Genomic DNA, 24,680 nt, shown 5'->3' with positions numbered 1-24,680 from the left:
GAAACTAAAGAGTTGTGGACACAGATCAGCATGTCTGGTGAGGTGCCAGGAGGATTGGAGGATAGCTAATCTTGTTCCAATGTCTAAGAAAGGTTCCAAGAATGATTCAGGAAATAACAGGCCAGTGAGTTAGTGGGTAAATTATTGTAGGGTAATCTAAGGCAGCGGTCCCCAGCTACTGGGCCGTGGACCGGTACCGGGCCGTGAGGAAACGACATGATTTGGCGATATGAGTCAGCTGCACCTTTCCTCATTCCCTGTCACACCCACTGCTGATCTTGAACGCACGCGAGGTCATTACGCGCGTGTCATCCATGTCAGCGCGGGAAGGAGATCAACTCTCACTCTCCAATACTACTGAAAAGAATATCAAATATAAAAGAGTGTTGCAGTTACTAAGTAATGGAAACAGAAGAGAGGAAATTGTGTGGACTAGGTTAAGGCTGAGGCATTGTGCATTAAGCAAAACATTGAAAATGATAGGGAAACACCAGACAGGATTGTGTGAGGAATGTCAGGAAGAGGAGTCAGTAGAACATGTAGTTTTGTGTTGCAGGAAGTATGGGATACAGAGAGAGATGATGAGAAATAAATTAAAGGAGTTGGGAATGCAGGAATTCACATTAAAAGGGTTGCTGGGCATGGGTGAGAGAGCACAAGTCCGGGTACTTTTAGCGTTTTTAAGGGGTACAGGGTTTTTTTTTTATAGAATATGACGAATAAACAGGAATAGGATACTAGGATGGTCAAAGATGGGAGGGTGAAGCGTAGGTTTGTGTGTGTGTGTGTGTGTGCACGTGTGATTGGGTGAAGGGATTTAGGGTGGCGGTAATGCACCATCAAGCTGGATGCCAACCGCCGTAAAACAAGATACAGAGAGAGAGAGAGAGGAGATCAACTCCCCAAGCTTGCAAATGACGGCGGGCTGAAAAGTATGTTTTACATAATATCTCTGCCGGCATTCTCGATCAAAGTCAAGGCTAAATATCCTGAGATAGCCACGGAAGCACTGAAAACGTTGCTTCCATTTCCAACATATCTCTGCGATGAATGTAACAAAAACAAAATTGCGGAATAGACTGGACATAAGGAACCCCCTTCGAGTATCGCTGTCTCCTATCACCCCTCGATGGCACCGTCTTGTTGCAGGAAAACAAGCCCAGGGCTACCACTGATTCAGCGATATTGGTGTGTTGCAATGATTTTATATGTTCATACGGCGAAAATATGTGCTGTGTGTTTAATATCCAAATGTTACTTAAAATATTGTGATGCTATTGGCTTACTTATATAACCATATAACAATTACAGCACGGAAACAGGCGATCTCTGCCCTTCTAGTCCGTGCCGAACGCTACTCTCACCAAGTGCCACCGACCTGCACTCAGTCCATAATCCTCCATTCCTTTTCTGTCTATATATACCTATCCAATTTAACTTTAAATGATAATATCGAACCTGCTTCTGCCACTTCTACTGGGAGTTCGTTCAACACTTACTTCACGCTCTCCTGTCCTCCCCTGATAATTGACTTATCACTATATTCATGCGAGAAAAATATGCTCTGCGTGTTTAATATTAAATTCGTTAGAAAAACGCTTTTAGAAACAAAATTGAGTGTATTAGCCACTTATCACCGATATTGCGGTCGTGATTAACTACCACACCCCCCACGCGAACAGAATCGCCAAAAACGATTTGTAAAAAAAAAAATCGGCGTGCAAGTCACACATGCGCACTGGTGCCCGCGCAAGGCGTCATGGTCATTGTAGTTTTTTCGGGGTAAACGCAACGTATTTGACTGCTACTCTTGTCCGTTGGCAACCACCGCCCCCCGCCCCCCCCCGACCCCGGTCGGCTGGTCCGCAAGAATATTGTCAATATGAAACCGGTCCGCAGTGCAAAAAAGGTTGGGGACCCCTGATCTAAGGGACCGGATGTACAAGTATTTGGGTAGACAGGGCCTGATTAGGGATAGTCAACGTGGCTTTGTGCATGGCAGATCATGTCTAACCAATCTTCTAGAGTTTTATGAGGAGGTTACCAGAAATGCTGATGATGCAAGGGCAGTGTAGATCATGTTTGACAAGGCTCACATGGAAGAGAGGCCAAGAAGGCAAGTTGCTTGGCATTCTGGATGAGCTAGTAAAATGGATATAACATTTGGTTCATGGGTGAAGCCAAAGAATGGTGGCAGGTGGTTGCTTCTCCGACTGGAGGCCTGTAACCAGCGGTGTGTCGCAGGGATCGGTTGGTGTTTGTCATTTGGACGATAGTGTGAAAAAACTGGATCAGCAAAATTTGCAGATGACACCAAGATTGGGGATGTAGTGGACAGCAAAGGTGGCTACTAAAGTTTGCAATAGGATCTTGACCAGCTGGAAAAATGGCAGATGAAATTTAATGCAAGCAATTGTGAGATGTTGTATTTTGGGAGGACAAATCAGTGTAGGACTTACTCAGTGAATGGTAGGTCATGGAAGAATGTGGTAAAACAGAAGGATCTGGTAATACAGATCTATAATTCCCCGAAAGTGGTGACACTAGCAGATAGGATCGCAAGAGCTTTTGGCACTTTGGCCTTCATCTATCAAAGAACTGAGTACAAGAGTTGGGATGTTATGTTGAAGTTGTAAAGACATTGGTGAGGCCTAATTTGGAGTACAGTATTGTGTACACCTACCTGCAAAAAAAGGTACCAATGAGCTTGTAAGAGTGCACAGAGAATTGGCAAGGATGTTGCCAGGATTTGAGGACATGAGTTAGAAGGAAAAGGTTGAATAGGTTAGGATTTTCTTTTTCCCCTGGATGTAGGAGAATGAGGGGAGATTTAATAAAGGTGTATAAAATTAAGAGGGGTATAGATAGAGTAAATGCAAGTTAAGTTTTTTTTCTACTGAGGTTGGGTGAGATGAACAAAAGGTTAAGGGTGAAAGGAGAAATATTTAAGGTGTATCTGAGGGGGATCTTCTTCACTCAGAGGGTGATGGGAGTGTGGAACGAGCTGCCAGTGGAAATGGTGGATGTGGGGTTGATTTCAATATTTAAGAGAAACTTGGAAAGTACATGGATGGGCGGGGGGGAGAAGAGTCTGGAGGGTTATGGTCCAGCTGCAGTTTGATGGGCTAGGCAGAATAACAGTTTGGCATCTCGATGGGCTGAAGGGCATGTTTCTGTGCTTTAGTGCTCATTGACTCTTAAGGAAACCAAACTCCTTCCATGGCCTGTCTGCACTTCCCTTGGGAAAACAATCAACATAATCCCAGCCCACCCCTAGCAACCTCCTCCTTTCGGCCCATCAACTGCTCTTCAGTTCTTTTGCCATTCACTGACGTTCTAGGGGCAATTTATAATGGCCAGGGTAGCCTGACCAGCACCTCTCCTGGATGCGAAGGAGAAACCCACAGTCACAAGGAGATCACGTAAACTCCACACAGACAGCACCCGAGGTGAGGATTGGAACCAGGTCTCCGGTGCCATGCGACAGCAGTGCTGTTGGTGGTGGCACCATACTATCCTTGGAGGGGGTCCCTGCTGTCCTTACCCTATCCACCTCTATGTGACTCCAGTCCCAACAAGGTGGAGACGTAACTGACTCAGCAAACCACCACAGTGTAAAGGGCGATGGACAACAGATGCTGCCGTAGCCATTAGCAGCCACATAGAAAGAGGTCAACAAATAGAAAGGATTATTTTGCTCTGTTATTAGGTAGAGTTAAGATGACACCAATAAGCAGCAATGCTTTGTAGGCAGCTCTGCTGGAATCATCAAATATTCCCTTTTAGAACTACTACAGCCATGGGTATGGCACCACTTTAAGCCGTTTAAAAAGTCTATCGATCTTCAAAATCCGTGGAGCCTGGACAGCAGACTTATGTCGCAAGTGCGGTTCCCTTTTAAGAAAACGGAAGTGGGGACAGTGCGTTGGTCGACAGGTTTGATTGAAACGCATAAGCTTTAGACCCCCAGTGTCGATCATCCTGCTGGCAAATGTACAGCCTCTAGAAAGTAAAACTGAAGACCTCAGAGCAAGATTGCAGTACCAGAGGGACATCAGGGGCTGCTGTGCACTTTGCAACACACATACACAAAGTGCTGGAGGAACTCAGCAGGTCAGGCAGCATCTATGGAAAAGAGTAAACAGTCAACGTTTTGGGCCGAGACCCTTCAATCGGGACTGCTATGTAGATTGCTTCATGGAAATATTGCTCACCACCGTTGCCATCTCCAAAGAAGCGCCTTGGCCTAACGGCTGCATGATCTACTGTAAAGACAGGTCAGTTGCACCTTTTAAAGCTGGGGGATGCTTTTTGATGAACTCATCATGGTGCACAGATGTGGTGTTTCTGTCGTAGTCTTTCTCACCCAATCTGGAACACCTAGTGGTCAAATGTTGTCCTTTTTATCTGCCAAGGGATCTTCTCACTATCATCCTGGTAGTGGTAGACATTCCACCTCAGGCTAACGCCAGGCAGGCAGTGAAGGAGCTGAACACTGTAATCAGCAGGCTCGAAACAGTGCACCCTGATCCTTTCCCTATCATTATGGGGGATTTCAACCAGGCCAGATTGGAGAATTCTCTGAACAACCACCACCAACGCATCACCTGTGGAACCAGCGGAGCCAACATTCTTGACCATCAAGAACGCAAGTGTAACACCCTGGGAAAGGTTTCGCTATTAAGTTACTGGTCTTTCTGCAGAAGCAGTGTTTGGGTTATGGTGAGAGATAACGTGTGCCTTGGAACGTGAGCCATCCGATCAGGGGAGTGGGTTTATCTATTGTGTCCCTGACACTGGTGTGAGCTGGGGTCTTTTGTTCGGTGGGAGATGAAGAGAGAAGACACTGGAGAGAACTGGTTGTAGGATTTGACCCAGTGGGGGACTGTGATTCGATGGAGCAAGGTGCGGAGGTCGACTGAGGATCGGTGAGTATTACTTTTGAGAAAAGTTGAGCTCCAACTTGTGCACATTTGACTGTTTAACTACAATGCACCCTTTTTTTTCCTTTTGTTTACTAACCCTTTAGTTATGATTCATAAATATAATTCTTGTAATCGTCTGCAATGTGCTGCCTGTTATTTCTTGGAACCAATTTGCAACAGAATAGAAAATTACACAGCATCCACACAAATCAGGGTTTGGGCTGGGAGAGTCATCCCAATCTCAAGGGTGTGGTGGGACCAGACCAGACCAGCCCTGCATTCCTCCTTAGAACACCTGGAGAATAAAGATGCATACGTAAGGCCATTGGCTACAGTTGACTACAGCTCTGCCTTTAATACCATCATTTCAAATAAACTGATTCCTAAGCTCCGGAATATGGGCCATAGCACTCAGATCTGCAGCTGGATCTTCAACTTCCTCACAGACAGGACCAATGCTGTAAAAATAGGGGACAAGCTCTTCTCTACAATCACTCTGAGCACTGGTGCCCCACAAGGCTGTGTACTCAGCCCCTGCTGTACTCACTGTACATCCATGATTGTGTAGCCAAGTTTCCATCAAACTCAATATACAAGTTTGCTGATGACACAACAATTGTAGGCCATATCTTGGGTAACGATGAGTTTCAGTACAGAGAGGAAATTAAGAACCTGGTGGCATGGTGCGAAGACAATAACCTATCCCTCAATGTCAGCAAGACGAAGGAATTGGTTGTTGACTTCAGAAGGAGTAGCGGACTGCACGACCCAATTTACATCGGTGGTGCGCAAGTGGAACAGGTCAAAAGCTTTAAGTTCCTCGGGGTCAATATCACAAATGACCTGACTTGGTCCAACCAAGCAGAGTCCATTGTCAAGAAGGCCCACCAGTGTCTTTACTTCCTGAGAAAACTAAAGAAATTTGGCCTGTCCCCTAAAACCCTCACTAATTTTTATAGATGCACCATAGAAAGCTTTCTTCTAGGGTGCATCACAACCTGGTATGGAAGTTGTCCCGTCCAAGACCAAAAGAAGCTGCAGAAGATCGTGAACACGGCGCAGCACATCACACAAACCAATCTTCCGTCCTTCGACTCACTTTACACCGCACGCTGTCGGAGCAGTGCTGCCAGGATAATCAAGGACACAACCCACCCAGCCAACACATTTTTCATCCCTCTTCCCTCTGGGAGAAGGCTCAGGAGCTTGAAGACTCGTACGGCCAGATTTGGGAACAGCTTCTTTCCAATTGTGACAAGACTGCTGAACGGATCCTGACCCGCATCTGGGCCGTACCATCTAAATATCTGGACCTGCCTCTCAGTTTTTTTGCACTACCTTATTTTCCATTTTTCTATTTTCTATTTATGATTTATAATTTAAATTTTTAATATTTACTAATTTCTACTATTTTTAATATTTAATATTTGTAATCCAGGGAGCGGGAAGCTCAGAATCAAATATCGCTGTGATGACTGTACGTTCTAGTATCAATTGTTCGGCGACAATAAAGTATAAAAGTGTGTATTCCCTTGATTTATGCAGCCCAAGGAAACCAGGGTTTCACAAGATATCACCATATACAACCATTTTAATCTCCGCCATCAGATTTCTGAATAGACAATGATTGTATGAACAGTACCTCACTAATTTTCCTCTCCTTTTGCACTAATTTAATTTTTTATATACATACTTCTTATTGCCATTTATGGTTTTTTATTATTATGTATTGCACTGTACTGCTGCCACAAAACAATATATTTCATAACATATGCTGATGATACTAAACTTAATTCTGATTCTGAGGCGAGTTCAGGGTATCAGGCACAATCTCAACCTGCCTGTTAAGTGCAGGCATATTTATACTGATTGTTACATCAGGTTGTTTGGAACAGGTGTGACATGCTCCACTGGAAAGAACATTAAGGTGTGTGTGTGTGTGTGTGTGTGTGTGTGTGTGCTGAGACTAATTGGCACAGATACAGTTAGATACAGGTGTGATCAGAGTGTTATCTGTTGTTGTAATCAGACTCCCAACGGCTCTGACATGTAATTGGCACAAAACTGCAGAGCCTGAAAGCTTGAAAACAGGTGAAGTGCCCAGTAGGTAGAGTAGCCTCCCATTTCCCTTGCCTGTGCTCTAACTTCTCTCCTCCCAATCAAAGTGAGGGTACAGCCCCTCGTGTTACATCATCCTGCCACCACCAACCACGTCCTATGAGTCACCCTTCAAACTCCAACACTCAACTCCAGTCCCGGATCGGGGTCTGCAGCCACCCACCAAGTGCTGAACTGACCAACTCAGTGGCCGTGGCGGTGGCCATCGGCTCCTGGCTGTGGGCTCACTGTTGGGGACTCTACCGTTTGACGTTTAATGTTTTGTGTGTTATTTGTTCACCTTTTGCTGCTTGTGCGATTCGTTCTTTTCTCACACGTCCAATGGTCTTGTTGTGTGTGTGTGTGTGTGTGTGTGTGTGTGTGTGTGTGTGTGGGGGGGGGGTGCTTTAAACGAGTTCTATGATGTTGGTTTGTTTTGTGGCTGTCTGCAAGGCGGCAAATCTCAAGGTTGTATACTGTACACATACTTTGAAGTTTGAAAGTGCAATGCAGGTAAACAACAAGCTGGAGGATCATAATCAGGTAGATTGTGGGGTCAAGAGTCTGACTTTTTGTCCTAGTGAACTATTCAATAGTCTTATAACAATGGGCTAGAAGCTGTCCTGGAGTTGCTGATACATGCTTTCCAGCTTTTGTATCTCCTGCCCAATGGAGGTGGGTGATCTGGCTGTTTTATTGAGGCAGTGAGAAGTAGAGTCCAAAGAGGGGAGGGTGCTTTCTGTGATATGATGAGCTGTGCTCACAGCCTACTTGCAGTGACAGGCAGAGCAGTTGCCAGACCAAGTCATAGTCCATCGGGCAGGATGCTTTCTGTGGTACATCGACAGAAACTGGTAAGGGTCAACAGGGCCATGTAGAGGGATTGGTCAGCTTTCTTGGCCAGAGTTGGACCAGGACAGTCACATATTGATGGTATATGCCTGTAAAATTGCTGTGGGGAAATTTGTAATTTCATCTGTGCATACTTGTGCCCATGACAATAAACTGGACTTTGAATTTCACTGCAAGGCGTGCAACACCTGCCTTTCCTTCTCAAGGGCACAAACAGTCTTTCCATTCGAAGCTGTGACGCACTTAGACACTTTCCAATCTGACACAGTGCATTCAGTGTTCACAATGTGGTCTCCCCTACACTGGGGGAAGCAAGCACAAAATAGGTGATAACCACATTTAGTTCTCACTTCCAGCTGCCCACCACTTTACCTCTCCATCACATTTCCTGTTCAACCTGTCTTTTCTTGTCCTTCCGTCTGGGTACCCTCACAGCCCATCAATGAATTGAACAACTTCAGAAGCCAGTCCTCGTGGACATGGCTTTGATTTTAATCTGCTTCTTTTCTATCTTGTGTATCTAACAGTGTTCTGAAAGTCATGGCTACCCTGACAATTAAGGCATCCACCCTACCCCAGATGTTTCGTACATTCTTTCCACCAATATACAACCTGCGGATTGTCTTGCTTCCAGTTCCAACAAAAGGTCCCAGATCAGAAAGTAATCTTTTCCCTTCCCATATCTGCTGCTAAACAACACAAGACTATGCACTACTGATGTTTAACTTGGCTTGAATTGTCTTTATTACGAGTGCAATCAGGAAACTGGCACAGCATTTCATTAAAACAACATACATCAAAGTTGCTGGTGAACGCAGCAGGCCAGGCAGCATCTATAGGAAGAGGCGCAGTCGACGTTTCAGAAACGTCGACTGCGCCTCTTCCTATAGATGCTGCCTGGCCTGCTGCGTTCACCAGCAACTTTGATGTATGTTGCTTGAATTTCCAGCATCTGCAGAATTCCTGTTGTCAGCATTTCATTACTCTATTTGCTACAGATGAGACTAAACAATTTGTAAAAGGTATAATTAGATGATCCATCTCAGGATGAGAGAGAGGGTCACTCCATCTCCTCAGAGCCACCATCAGGATGAGAGAGAGGGGCACTCCATTTCCTCAGAGCCACCATCAGGATAAGAGAGAGGGCCACTCCATTTCCTCAGAGCCACCATCAGGATGAGAGAGAGGGCCACTCCATCTCCTCAGAGCCACCATCAGGATGAGAGAGAGGGCCACTCCATTTCCTCAGAGCCACCATCAGGATGAGAGAGAGGGCCACTCCATCTCCTCAGAGCCACCATCAGGATGAGAGAGAGGGCCACTCCATTTCCTCAGAGCCACCATCAGGATGAGAGAGAGGGCCACTCCATTTCCTCAGAGCCACCATCAGGATGAGAGAGAGGGCCACTCCATTTCCTCACAGCCACCATCAGGATGAGAGAGAGGGCCACTCCATTTCCTCACAGCCACCATCAGGATGAGAAAGAGGGCCACTCCATTTCCTCACAGCCACCATCAGGCAGCAGATGCAGAAGCATGAAGTCCCACACCATCAGGTTCAAGTTTTCCTTTAACCTGGTTTTATTAATCAAACTTGTCTAACCCTGACCACTGCCTCAGTATGGTAACTCTCTGGCTATTTTGCATTCCAATGAACATTTTTTGTATTCTGGCGGTGCAGGCTCAAAGAGCCGAATGGCCTACTCCTGCACCTATTTTCGATGTTTCTATGTTCCAGTTGTGCTTTTTTTTGTACAGTTCTCATATAAATTGTTTATTTTCTCCTGAATGTTGTCTCTAATGTATTCTGCCTGTGAGGCTGCTGTAAGCAAGCTTTTCACTTCTATATATATTTGTTTGTGCATATGAGAACCAATTTGAATTGTCTTGAGTTGCTACGGGTGGGATTTGGCTCGTAGGGGCAGGTGTGTTGAATGGTGTTGTTGGTGTTGTGCAGGCGTGGGCAGACTCGGCGAGGAGTAGATAGTCGATGGTAAAGTGTTACAGGTGAGGCAAGTGGTGGGGTGCAGGTGTGACCAGGTGTTGGGACAGAGGTACGGTACAAGTGTAACTAGGTGTTGGGTAGAGGTGTGCTGGTTACTTTGCTCTGGGTTTACGCATCCTCCGCGAAGAGACGTGGAAGGTTAAGCATCTGGGTCCCTGGCGCTTCCAATCAGCTCCCGAGCACGGACAGGTAGTGAGTGGGACAGGTGGTGGGGCTGGCTGGGATTGAGTACGTGGAGGAAGTGAGTAAAGGCCCAATCACAAAGGGTGCTTTGTACCAACTCTTCTCAGGACCGTGGAAGAAGAGGGGATATCGAAGGACAATGAATACGGATTAGTATCAGAATGGATGCTAGAATTAAATTCAATGACCAGAACAGCTGGTTGCTATGAATCCCAGGTCACTGTGGGAGGCGTGGGTGGGTTTGACAGGAGATATGGGAATAGGGCAGGGTTGCCAGGAGGATGCCAAATCTGGTTTTATTATTTAAAGGGTTTGAGAATGTATGAGGAGATGGATACAGTTCAGTGAACAGAAATTGTTCCCATTCATAGAGGTTGAAGCACCGGGGACTTCATTGAAAATGGGGTAGAAGTTGCAGGTTTGTGGATGGCGGAGAGCGAGGAGAAACTGGTTTATGCTGGCACTGCCTGGCCACCTCCCTTTCCACACACAGAGTCAGCACTCCCAACGAGAATCAGATGGCTTTTCAGGACAGGTAACATGGGGAAAAGGAGTGTTCGGCAAGAGCTAGCATGGACCTAATAAGCCCCACTCACTGCTGTAACAATTCCATGAACCTTTTCTTCCAGTTGTACTCAGTGGTTGGGACTCTTCTCAACTCAATATCCAATTAGCACCTGGAGAAGTTTAAGTTTTGTTAAACGCACGTTCTGTCCACTAAACCGACTGAACTCCAGGATATAACTGAAAGTTGCTGAAGGGTGGCAGGCACTATGTAGATTCTCAGATCAGTAAAAGGCATTTCCCCGAGCTCAGCATTCACTCTCCCACTGTTCCGTGTCACTTCTGAGGGTTTGGTCACTATCTTGCAATCAGTCCTTCCAGTCATCATGACTCTGTCCTGACCCTTTGCCTTTTAGACAGTCACAGAAGAAAACTCCGTGATCCAAACAACAAGCTTCAGTTTATTCAACCAACACACATCAAAGTTGCTGGTGAATGCAGCTTGAAACGTCGACTGCACCTCTTCCTAGAGATGCTGCCTGGCCTGCTGCGTTCACCAGCAACTTTGATGTGTGTTGGTTGAATAAACTGAAGCTTGTTGTTTGGATCACGGAGTTTTCTTCTGTGACTGTCTAAAAGGCAAAGGGTCAGGACAGAGTCATGATGACTGGAAGGACTGATTGCAAGATAGTGACCAAACCCTCAGAAGTGACACGGAACAGTGGGAGAGTGAATGCTGAGCTCGGGGAAATGCCTTTTACTGATCTGAGAATCTACATAGTGCCTGCCACCCTCAGTTCGTCAGGACTAACTGAAGGGTCTCGGCCTGAAACGTCGACTGCACTTCTTCCTAGAGATGCTGCCTGGCCTGCTGCGTTCACCAGCAACTTTTATGTGTGTTGCTTGAATTTCCAGCATCTGCAGAATTCCTGTTGTTTGAGCTTCAGTTTATTAACTTCTCCACTCTACATCTTGTCTGGCACCCATCCAAATGAACTGCTCGGAACTATTCTGGCATTCAGTGTTCTGTCCAATATTTTTTTCCATCAGCTCTCCCCACTTACCAACTGTTGGGAAATTCCTGAGTGATACGCCTTGTGGATGATACAAGCCAGATGGAAGGAGATGGTCTGTCTACTTTGGTTGGAGTCAAGATAGTTTGGGGATGTTAGGGGGACATGTGTTAATGCTATCAAGGTTTTTGTTGGAATGGAAGCTCCTTGCATGGCAGAATTATACGAGCACAGATTGAAGCTAACTACCTGTTGACAAGGGGATGAGGCCTTCAGTGAAGACAGCTGGATTCCATTCACTGAAGCACCATCAATGGTGACCTACAAAAACAATTTTTTATTCATCTGTTCAAAGGAAGTGGATGTGGCCAAAAATACACACATTTAATGTCCTTCCCATGTTGTCTTTAAACTGAAGATTAAAGTAGATCTGGAGCCACATTTAAGCTGAGTCATGTCAGAAAGGACAATATCCTCTGCTGAAGGACTTCAATGAACCCATGACGGGCTTTTAATTTCATGTTTATCACTCCTTGCACTAGCTTTTTTAATCAAATTGTAGAGTTACCTGAACAAATGCTGATCATTTCTAATTGCACTTGTTTCTCTTTCTTCTGCTTCAATGCAGCAGGCCTACAGAGACCCTCTTCTTGACCTCATCACAACCTGGGTGGACAGAGGAACTGAGTGAGGGGAGGGTGACTGCCCTCGTCAGCCAGGCAGCGTTCCTCTGAACGTGCCATCAAGGGGCTGGGGTGGAAATGGGCATCAAGGGGAAACGCCTCTAGTGGATGGAGTCGTACTTGCGCTAAAAAGGAAGGAGGTTGGAGCTGCCCAGCCCCAGGATATCAGTGAAGCAGTTCCATTCGGCAATGTCAAAAGCCCAAAGCCCAACCTTCTCCAGACTTTCCTTCCACTGTTGGATCAGAACTGGGGATGTCCATTGACAATCACACACATGTTCAGTTCCATTAAAAACACCTCAGCAGCCCACAGTGAGACCGAGACAATGTCCAGTGCAAAGAACTGCAACAGTCTGTTGTAACGAGCACCTCCGACTAGACAGTCTGATCACCTGCCATTATCAACCATCGTCAAGTCCCTTACCATTCACTGGGAACTGAGTCACCTCAGTGCTGTGGCTACAAGAGGAGATGGAGAGCGACTCACCTCTCCACACGCCATGGCCTTCAGCTCACCTGTCAGACATGCCAGACTGTGGTGTAACACTGCCCCTACCTGGATGGGTGCAGCTTCAGTACCATCCATGACAAAGCAGCCCACTTGACTTGCATTCATTCAAGCCTTGGGACATTCACTGCCTCCACCCCGTGTACCAGCTACAAACTGCACTGCCGCTACTCACCCTCGCTACCCGTCAGCTCCTGCTGAGCAGGTGATCTGTCGCTGAGGGCCAGGGCATCAGCACCACCCGCAGGTCGCCCTGTAGGTCACACATTACCCGGGCTTGCAGATATACTGCCAGTCCTTCGCTGTCGCTGGGCTTAATGGCGCGGATGGGAACGCCTTGCCCAGTGGTTCAAGAAGACAGCTCAATCTCTCCTTCTCAGGGGCAATTGGGGATGTGACCCCGGCATTCCCGGATAGACCGATTCAGTGTGAGAATGGCAGAGCCTCTGCTGAAAGCATGAGCAGCTAGTGCCGAGAGGTTGGGTGAAGCCTCACATCAACCCAAGAGTTCGTTAGGGTCAATGTGTTAAATGGATGAAGGACAGAGATGCCATGTTACAGTGAAGCCACAGCGTGAACCAGCTCGCTAATCTGGCTCATCCACAAACCATGTGACCACCAGTTGTCATTGCTCCCGTCAGAGAGGAGGTACAGAAGCCCGAAGGTGCACACTCGATGATTCAGGAACATCATCTCTCCCCCTGCCTAACGATTGCTGAATGAACATCAAACCCATGAACACTACCTCACTACCTTTTTAATTTCTATGTTTGCACTACTTATTTAATTCAACTATTTAATATGTATACTTACTATATTCACAGTTTTCTATTATCATGTATGGCATTGTCCCACTGCCACAAAGACAGCAAACTTCACCACATAGGCCGGTGATATTAAATCTGATCCAGTCAGCCCTCCCTGTCACAAAGCAAAACAGGATGTTCAAACACCATGGCTTTTGCTTCCTCCAGTAAATTTCCTGCCAGCTGTCTACCCTATATCCTCCAAAGGGCTGCCGAGAGAGTATCGGACAACAGAAGTGCTGAGAGATCCACCAGGTGGAAGTAAATGGTTCCCCAAAGAGCAGGAGGTGTCCTCCCAGTATCCGGGCAACATCCATCCTTCTGGCAACACCCACACGTTATTGGTCACTGTCTGATTGCTGCTTGTGGTGGCTTGGTGGGCTGGAATAAAAGCTGCAATGCTCCTGCTGAGATAACCAGAGATACCCGTCAGAGGTACTCCAGTTTGTGGGATGTGCGTCGCAACTCATCCAGTCTGCTGCCTCAGCCTGTGCAGCTCTCCGCCAGATAATCCGATCAGACCCCGTTGTCCCTGCAACCCTGCAAGTTTCCTTCTCTCATTTGCCAATCCCAGCTTCTCCGTGGAATCAGATCGCACCATCCTCAGAGGTACAGTTTCAGGTCATTATCCCCTGCATAGCTCTTACCCAGAACTCTGAGCTGCCTCCTGCATCCTTACACCACCAGCTAACTGAAATAGATTTTCTTTGTCTTACAAGTTTATCACAATCCTGTACACCTCCATAACCTCCTCTCAATGCTCTAAGAGGAAGAAGCCCATCTTCTCCAGTTTATCGAGGTTGTTCTGAAGGAGCTTCACATCCTTATCAGAGAAGTGACCACAATTATGTGAAAAGCCTTCCCTACATTTGTACTCAACTCTTCTAATTTTGAAGCCAGATGCCGCTGAAACCGCCCTCTCAATAGGTTCTGCCTCCTGCAGAGGTCTCAGTTCTTGTACAGGTTAGAACGATGCCATAAAGTCCATGTTGCCTCTCCACATCCCCTCTGCCAAAGCACATTACCTCACTTCATATTAAATCCCATCCACCACGCTTACTTTTTTTGCCAGCCTGTTAAAAATCAGTCAGTAACATCCTCCCCACCATACAGTACTGTGCAAATGTCTTAGTCATATGTAAAAATATCCTGCAAAGCGAATATGCTTTCAAAAATAATGATTTGAGAAGTTTCTAAATGTCAGAAAAATACTATAAAGAGCAGCAAATAGTAAAAAAAAACTAAATCAAATCGATATTTGGTGTAACTGTCAAGCAGCTGGTAGGTTGTTCCAAGCATCTTGGAGAACTTGCCACAGTCCTTCTGTGGACTTTGGCCATTTTGCTTGTTTCTGACTCTCCAGGCAATCCCAGGCAGCCCAAAATGATATTGAGATCAGGGCTCTGCGGAAGCCATACTATCTGAAACCATATATATATATATATAAAAAAAAAATCGAGGGTGCTTAAGATTTTTTGCACAGTACTGAACCTCCAGGTCTGGTGTCATCGGTTACTTGTGACATCTTTCCTTGTATTCCAGCATCTGTCACTATGTCAGTGGTCTCAGCACAGACCGTTTGGGAACATCTCTGTACATCATTCTGCAGTCTGGACACCATCAATTATCACACTGACTGCTTTCTGACCAATATTTTCTCCACTTATCCGCAGTCACGTTTTGCTAACCAGGCTTCATGTGACAAACACTTCATTAAAATCCATGTGGACATGTTCATTCTGCTGACTTCATCAACGTTCTGTTTTTCTTTAATTAACAATAACCACTATGATTACAATTTCCCTAATTAATGTTTTTCAGAACTTTATCCGTAACAAGTCCAAACCTGAATTATTTATTGCTATGAGAAAACTTGTTCTTGAGCAAGAATGTCACACTTGGCAATTTCCAAGCCTCTCTTGTATTTTCCGGAGATTAGATGTCATGACAAGCCCTTCCGCTACCTGCCCTGGTCACTTTATCAACAAGAGACACAAGACTTCCAGATAAAATGGTTTCGTCACTCCAAGCTCAGCCTCTTACCTTTCCGATGAACCCCTTATTAATGTTCACCCTATCCATTACTTCTACCAGTACTTGTCAACATCCTCGAGACCCCAACCTTGCCCTGAGCCTCTGAGCATATACAACTTTCTAACAGGTCCTAACCCACTCCATTACAATAACTTGGGTGTCAGAGGAAAGTTTTTATTTATTTATATACTTTATTTTACACACAATGCATGGAACGCACTTCCAGGTGTGGTACTAGAGGGATGGCAGATACACCAAGGACGTTTAAGACACTCTTAGATAGGCACATGGCTGATTGAAAAAAATTGGAGGGCTATGAAGGAGAGATGGGTTAGTTTGATCTTAGAGTAGTTTACAAGATCAGCCCAACATTGTGGGCTGAAGGACAGATATTGCACTGTATTTATCTGTATTCTACTTACTACTTTTGGTTCCCTATTGAGTAAACTATCAATCTAATCTTGTAGAATCTCTTTCCCTCTCTAAACATTGTGTATCCCGATTAGCAATTGAAAAACTCACCGATATATTCTCATCATGTTATCTATCACTCTCACCATCCCAAGGAGCCTTAGCTTTGGTTTCATCTCTAGGTAAAGAAGTACAGTCGACGTTTCGGGCCGAGACCCTTCGTCAGGACTTGTCCACCAAGTCCAGACGATAGGGGTCTCGGCCCGAAACGTCGATTGCACCTCTTCGTAGAGATGCTGCCTGGACTGCTGCATTCACCAGCAACTTTGATGTGTGTTGCTTGAAATTCCAGCATCTGCAGATTTCCTCGTGTTAGCTTTGGTTTCTGTCTTTCCCTTCTGTGGCAACCAAAAGCTGAAGCATCTCCAATTATTCCATTACATATAAATCTTCAGTGCCATTTTACTCTACCTGCATTCTCCCTCATCCCACTGAAGTCAGCACTCTTCCAAGTTAAAAGTCTTACTTCAGGTTGACCTTCTTTATTGCTATCTGTGGCTCACAATAATGATCGCTTCTACCCAAGTTTTCTCCACCAATTATTGGTCCACTTGAACCACCTCATTTGCCAGCACCAGGTAGAGCAACACTTCCTTCTTGCTTGGGGAATGCCTTTATCAGTTTGTGGATTCATTGAGTCATACAACACAGAAATGAGCCCCTCAACCCATCCCATCCATACTCATCCCATTTGCCAATACTTGGCCTGCAGTTTTTATACACATACCATGCCAATTTAAATGTCCATTTAGATTCTTCTCAAGCCTCTGCATCTACCACCCACTTAGAGAGTGTTCCAAGTTCCTACCATCCTCTGGGAGAAAAATTAATTCTTCATTAGGTCCCCTCTAAATCTCGCCTTACATGTATAGACTCTGGTAGAGCCTCTTATAGAGGAATGTTTCTTACTATCGACACCCCCTCTTAATTTGCACATCTCTGTTAGGTCCCTCAACAGTCTGTTCCGTCCCACAGCAAACCCATCTCAAGTCTTTTCTTATAACTGAAACATCCATCTACCTCTGCAATCACTTCCTTCCTATAGAGTGGTGACCACAATGCTCTTGCTGTGCCTAGCTAATGTTTTGAAAAGTTTACAATAAGCTTCCTGCTTTTATATTGTGTGACCTGGCTAATGAAGCTAATCACAGACAAATACATTAAAATCCTTTAAGTTCATGGCTGACATGACTCTAGTTGATCTCATCTCTAATAACGATGTTACCTGCTATCAAAGAGATGTAGACCGGCTGGTGGCATGGTGTGCTCGTAACATCTTGGAGCTTAGTGCTTTCAAGACAGTGGAAATGAGGGTTGGTTTCTTTTGACAACCCCCTACCTGTTCCTCCTTAGAAATTAATAGTCAGGCTGTGTCTGTGGTCAAGTCATTCAAATTCTGGAGGACTACCATGATCAATACTTTGAAGTGGGACAAGTACGTTATGCTCATCACTAGGAAAGCCCAGCTGAGATTGCTGTTCCTACATCAGGTTAGGAAACTTAACATCTCGGGGTGTACCCTGATGAACTTTTACTCAGCCATCATTGAGACCATCTCTACCACCGTTTGGTTTCCCACTGCCTTCTCCCTCTCCAAGTCCAGGCTGCAGCAAGTTGTCCATTCGGCAGAGAAAATCATCAGCTACTGATATTAAAAGACTTGTCCAACTCCACAGTGAAGAGAAGAGCTGAAAAAAAAATTACAGCTGACTCCATCCACCCTAGCAGTCGCCTATTCACCAAGTTGGTATCAGGGAGATGCTGGAAGTCCATTACCACCAGGACTACACGTCACTTCCGAAGCTGCTTTCCTGCAGATTCCCAACAAAACTCACTTGTAACACCTGAACTGTCCCTGCACAACATCCATTAGATGGTCTTTCCTGCTCTCTTTGTTCCGTTGATAATTATTGAGTCTGTTCATATCAACACACACAAAATGCTGAAGGAACTCAGCAGGCCAGGCAGGCAGCATCTTTGGAAAAAGAGTACAGCCGACGTTTCAGGCTAAGGCCCTTCAGTAGAACTCTGAATGTTCTCAGCTGGAAAAGTTGACTACTCTTTTCCATAGTTGCTGCCTGCCAGGCCTGCTGAGTTTCTTCAGTATTTTGTGTGTGTTGCTTGGATCTCCTGCAAATGCAGATTTTCTCTTGTTGGAGTCTGTTCATATGGTCACATTTACCTAAGTTGATTATTGACATCTGTGCATGTGACTGTTCTGCTATTTGTCCATTGCTCGTGGCTATCTGCACTACTGCCTTGTAAATTTGTCTTTTGCTTTTTTTTTGTATTTCCCCATGTTTTATGCTTTGCACAGAACCACAATCAATTCTGGTATGTTTCACATACTGGCAATAAAGTGATTCTGAATTGCATCAGCCTTCTTCATCACCAGAGGATGTAGAACATCGAGCAGTGCAACACAGGCCTTCGGCCCACCACGTCTGTGCCGACCATGATGCTAATCTAATTAATCCCATCTGCCTGCAGCATACGCCATATCCTGCCACTCCCTGCCATTCCCTGCCTGCTTAAACAAAGGCCTTACTTATCTAGTTTCATTTTGAGATACAGCATTGTATCAGGCCCTTCTCACCGGACGAGTCCAGGCCACCTAATTACACATGTGACTAAATACCTACTAACCTGTACATCTTTGGAACATGGGAGGAAACCGGAGCACCTGGAGGAAACCCACGTGGTCATGGAAAGAACGTACAAACTCCTTTTAGACAGCGGCGAGAATTGAACCTGGGTCGCTGGCGCTACAAAGCCGTTATGCTAACCACTACACTACCACGCCCAGGGCCTGATTAACCTAATAGCATTTGCTATGGGCCCCGCCGCACTAAATGCTTGCAAGCTGCAGTCTGATGAAATCAGCATCTCACAGTATTCTCACCACTGTTAAGAGAGAGTTTTGAGTAGACAATTCATTTACACTTAAATAAATGACTTCAGCCATCAGTCTTCTGTTCTTTGACAAAGTACTGTGGATTGAGTTCATAACAATGCATTTCCTAAAAGCTGTGAACCCAGTTTCATTTGTAACAATGCATCTCTGGCGCCTCTGAGACAAGAATGCTAAGTTTACAGGTAGTTGTAAAGACACCATATCTATGCTTTTTGAATATGAATTGTCCTCTATGTTAGCACGTAACAATATCAGATAATGTATTATGGATTTTAACTGCATTCCTAAAGGCCACGAATGCCAGCTTAGGCATACTGGCACCGGTAGAAAGAATTTAATCAAAGGATGTGAAAACTTCAAAGAATTGTCTATACTTGTAACTATGAACTGTCCTTTGTGTTTAGCAAATAAATATTGAGCCTCAATCACAAGGCAGTTAGATCCATTATTTCAGGGGTCTCTGCCTGCAGTAACCTTGTTTTGTTGAATAAAGAAACTGCCTTGTACCTACCAGTAACGCAACGCTCTGTGATTTCATCTGCGCCACAACAACGATCTGGCAACACTGTTGTTTTCATGTGGGGGCAGCTGCATGCTACAGGGTACAGTATGTGTGTGCAGGCGTGTTTTGGCTCCTTGCTGTGTCGTGGTATAAATGCTCATGCAAACCAAGGAAGCGGACATAAATCATACCTATCTAAAACAACATGTGAGGAATTCAATCTGATTGCAGCCAGCATACTGGATCACATTACCAGTGAAGTGAAGAAATACAAGTATTATTCTGTTTCATTGGATTCTACTCCAGATATATCTAATGTGAACCAGCTGACTTTGACTGTGTGCTATGTTTTACCGTCTGGAGCAGTTGAAAGATTTGTGAAGTTTTTAGATATGGAAGGCCACAGCATTGAACAGCTCGCTCAAAGTTTACTTGAATTGTTAAAGGAAAATGACATTGATATAAAAGGCTGCTGTAGGCAAAGTTATGACAATGCCAGCAACATGAGTGGCAAGTACAGGTATAGTGGTTTACAAGCACGAATTAAAGAGCTGAATGAGTTTGCGGATTACATTCCATATTTTGCACATTCACTAAATTTGGTTGGAAAATGTGCTGCTGAATGTTGTCAAGAAGCATTAATTTTCTTTCAATTTGTAGAAAGCCTGGACACATTTTTTTTCTGCTTCTGCTTATCGGTGGGATCTCCTTTCTGCTGCGTTATCTGATGGTGGTACTCATTTGCCCATTGTGAAAAGAATGTCAGATTCCGGTGGTCAGCTCATGCAGATGCAACTTTTACACAGCTTTTCTGCAATAAAACAAGTCTTGGATGACACTTCAAATAACAATGATCAGAAGGCAGAGTGTCGACAACAGGCTCGTGGACTACTTTCAACCATGATGAAGTTGGAAACAGGAATAATGGTCATATTGTGGGATCAAGTATTACAGCATTTTCAAATGACCAGTGCTTCTTTGCAATCTTCTAGCCAAGACTTGAACACAGCTTATGCACTCTATGAATCTTTGAATGGATCTATTCCAGCTATGCGGTCTACTTTTTCAGACGTTGAGCAAAAAGCCAAGAATCTGACTAAGTGTGAAGATTATCAACAGCAAACTCGAAGAAAATACAAGCAAAATCACGCGTATGATGATTTCAGTGGTTCCAGCACTCTTGATCCACTTGTTGAATCTCAAACGCCTTCTCAGAAGTTTAAAAGCCGAACGTTTCTTGCCATTATTGACAGCTTGCTTTCTGCCCTGTCAAAAAGGCAGAAACCTTATCTAAAGGTGAATGGTGTTTTTTAGATAGGTAGATATATTTTATTAATCCTGAGGGAAATTTGGTTTTGTTACAGCCGCACCAACCAAGAATAGAGCGTAAATATAGCAATACAAAAACCCCCAACAATCAAACACCAAAATGCAAACTATGCCAGATGGAAAATAAGTCCAGGACCAGTCTATTGGCTCAGGGTGTCTGAGATTTGGATTCCTTCAACAGTAACAGTCGTTTACACCTGAAGGGATCATAAAGAGATCATCAAATCTTATTAAATCATATCCGGAAGATCTGGAAGTCTTAATGAAGAATTTGTGCAGTTTACTGAACTGTTGAAGACTGATCTTGCTTCTCATATTGGCGCCAAACAAGACCTTGTAGAGTTACAGTTGTACCGTTTGATAACTGACAATTCTTTGGAGTCATGTTTTCCAAATGTAGAAAATGCCTTACGCATCTATTTGTCATTCATGGTTACCAACTGCAGTGGAGAACGCTCATTTTCAAAACTGAAAAGGATTAAAAATTAACTAAGGAGCACCATGGGTCAAAACAGATTGAACAATCTCACTCTAATGAGCATCGAACATGAACTTCGGCGTGAAATAGACATTTCCAGTATCATCAACAAATTTGCTCATGCTAAATCTAGAAAATCTAACTTGTAGTTTTGTTACTTTTGACATTCAAGTAATACTATTACTGAAGTGTCAGACATTTGTCGTATTATCTGGCCGTATAGCAAATGAAAAAAATTGAATTACTTTACTATGCAAGTAAGTAATTTATGTTTTAATACTTATGTGCATTTTTTAAAGTTAGGGCCCCTTTATAACATATGCTACAGGCCCCACACTAGCTTAATCCGGCCCTGACCATGCCGCCCCAAATGTTGCAAAATCAGCTTCTACCACCACGTTCCAGGCATTTACCGCTCTGTGTTTTTAAAAAAAGCTTTCCTTACACATGCCCTTTCACATTCAATCTGTGCCCTCTCCTGTTTGACATCTCCACCCTGGGGAAGAGACTCAGCCTCATCCACACAATCCATTCCTCTCAATTTCATGCACCTTTTGTACCTGTGCTGTCACCTTCAGGGATCCTTGTACATGTTTATCAAGATCCCTCTGTTCCCTCGTGAATCCCCAGGGCCCTGCTATTTATTGTATGTATCCCTCCCTTCTCCATCCTCCCAAGATGCTTCACTTCACACTTATCACGATTAAATTCCACTTGCCATCTCTCAGCCCGTTTCACCCACTGATCTCATCTTGTAGCCTATCCTCCTATCGACAATGGCCACCAATTTATGTGGCTCTTAAACATATTTCAAAAATTCTTCCCCCTCTGTTCCCTTTATTCTAACACCTTCCCAATGGATATTCAGCTAACTGAAACCCTCCCTGTCACTACCTACAAATCACTGAAACGTCCCTGCACAATTGTCCCCCAGCTCCCTTTCCCTCCCTGGAGTCCGACAGACTGCCCCAGTGCATGGTGAGATCTTCTGCCCCACAGCCCCAGCCAGTAGATTCTCCCCTTGGCCCCTCAAGGATCCCTCCCTTCCCTAGTTGTCAGGGGCACCCCACCTTCTCATTTTTATTGGAGATATTAAGCATCTGAATCTGACCATTTTAAAGCCGTGTTGTGACAACAGAGTGTTCCCACGTGTGTCTGTAGCTCACCAACCTGCTTCACTATTCTTTTACAGCCATTAGGACTCGGTGTATCCTGCAGTCCGTGCAGGATTACTTCTATTGGACATGGATCTCCTCCAACAACTCCCACTCCCCTGTGCACCTTAATCCTCTTTTCCTTTCCCACTGCCGACCCTCTCCAAACACGAGTGAGCCTTCCCAGTTCACTGTGGAAGAGTTGGACTGCTGCACTGTCTTTAAACTCTCTGAGATCCTCCCTCTGCATCACAGCTAGAAAACCCTCTTCCTCTGTCTGTTTTTAAACCGTCTCCTGCCTGAGTGTTAGGACCCTCCCACTTCCCCCACGCATTATGAGATTCTGCCAGTTACTCAAGAGGTTTCTGGACTCAGCGGGGAACTCACTGGGCTCAGGATCATTCTGCATTTACCCGTCTCCGGCTGGTGCACAGGAACACCGTCGCCAGGGGCTGGAGCGGGACCTGCCGTGGGCAGAGAGACGACATTCTGGCACTGGCTCATGGGCTGCTGGAAACCATTTAGCCAATGAACTGTGTTGTGAGGCAGAACTGGTCATTCTGAAACAGGTATGTGCATGGGACTGCTCCAGAAGCCGGAACAGACGGGAGGGGCTGAATATCCCCCCTTGCACGGAGCAATGAGACAGTGATACAGTTGTCACATGCAGTCAGCTCCCTCAGTGAGGTGGTCTCTTGCTTCCAGGTGAGGTCTGGAGATTAGGGAGGGGGGGGGGTCTACTGATGGGCAGGGACGGGAGGGGAAATGCATTGGGATGCGGGCAGTGGTGCCGATTGTGCCTCACAAGCACTGAATTCTTGGGTAAGTACCCACTGTTCGCCGACACTGCTCTCCGCTCGTCGGGAAGGGCGCTCCGGAGAACAGCACTTGGAGGAAGAAGCGACCCATCGCGTTGGTGACTCGTGTCCTTCGATTCCATACAATGAGCTGGAGGTTCACTCTCCCCTCTCCTTCCCTCAACCCCTCTCCTCTCACCTCACTCCTCCCAGTCCCTCTCCCTTCACTCATTCCCGCACACACCCCTCTCACACCTTCAGACCCTCCCGCCAATCATTCCCCATTTCCTCCATCCTTCCACTCCGTTCCCTATTTTACCTCCCTCTTTTCCCACTCACCCTCCCTCCATTTCACTCGCTCGCTCCCTCTCTCACTGCTCCTTCCACCTCACTTCACTCTCCCTCCCTCCGTCTCTCACTCACTCACTGCTCCTTCCACTTCACTCACTCACTCCCTCCCTCCCTCCTCTCTCCCTTCCATCACCGGGCAGGTACGGCGCTCACCTTGTGCTTCGGCGGTTCGGCCCAGTCCCAGGACGTGGCGGCGAGCAGGACGATGCCGAGGACTCCGAGGGCTCCGAGTGTTACTGACAGACCGAGCTGCGGCAGGCGAGCCATACTCAAGCCAGTGTCGGGTGCGGCTGCTACCCGCGACTGGCCGCCAGGAGCGGGGCACGAGTCCGACCGCCCCGTTCCGTTCCGCTCCGCCCCGCCCAGTGCCGGCCTCCCGCCCGCGCAGTTCGGAGCTCCGCCCGGGGCCAGGCGCCACGATCTTACCTGTCCTGCGAGTGGGGAGGGACGAGACTGTACTGTCAGCCTCCGATGAGCATCTTACAGTCGGTGCACTAAGCCCATGGCCACCTTCAAGCACCCCTGTAAACGAATCTCATTTACCGGTTCTTGGTCCGTGGCTGCATAATTCACATGTTCTTTAAATATTCATTCAATGTTCAGAGAGTCTCTCCCACGCCCACTTCTCCGGCAGCGCACGCCGCTGTACCTTGGAAAAAAATTTCCTCTAAACCTGTCCTCTTGTCTCGACACCTCTGGTACTACTCACTCACCCAATCGATGCCCCCTGCCCCCGGAACTTTGTATGCCTCCTCCACTCCAAGAGTAACAAACCCCGCTTGTTAAGTTTCTGCTTATAACTGAAATGTTCCTTACAGGCAACGTTCTCGTGAATTTCCCCTGCACCGTCCCTTCCGGCACACACTGTTCCAGCTGTGTCCGAATCAATCTTTTACAAAGTTACACCATTAGCTCCCTGCTCCTGGACCAGGAAGTATCCCCTGTATTATTTTCCACCACCTGTGCTGCCACCTTCAGAGATTCTTACGCTAATTCCCGAACTCTCCCTGGGTCCCATCGTACACAGTGCAAAGGTGGGTCGGGAAGTTGACCTCTGTGATCCCACTGTGACCC

General features: G+C 45.8%; 1 protein-coding gene across 4 annotated transcripts in view; it reads right to left on the bottom strand.

The window, feature by feature from the left end:
- The window catches only part of LOC134359969 (ectonucleoside triphosphate diphosphohydrolase 2-like), a 44,939-nt gene extending 20,490 nt beyond the window's left edge, over nucleotides 1–24,449 (bottom strand). The window contains exon 1 of one of the 4 annotated variants that reach the window (XM_063073883.1): nucleotides 23,760–24,449. In XM_063073883.1, the coding sequence (XP_062929953.1) occupies nucleotides 23,760–23,873 (114 nt within the window). In that variant the 5' untranslated portion in view covers nucleotides 23,874–24,449. The remainder of the gene's footprint in view (nucleotides 1–23,759) is intronic. The other 3 variants (XM_063073884.1, XM_063073885.1, XM_063073886.1) reach the window with 3 other exon arrangements.
- Nucleotides 24,450–24,680: the final 231 nt, after the last annotated feature.

The sequence above is a fragment of the Mobula hypostoma genome, chromosome 21, assembly GCF_963921235.1.
Source record: "Mobula hypostoma chromosome 21, sMobHyp1.1, whole genome shotgun sequence".
Classification (NCBI taxonomy): domain Eukaryota; kingdom Metazoa; phylum Chordata; class Chondrichthyes; order Myliobatiformes; family Myliobatidae; genus Mobula; species Mobula hypostoma.
The sequence above is the reverse complement of the archived record's forward strand: the minus strand, read 5'-3'. Positions and strand labels throughout refer to the sequence as shown.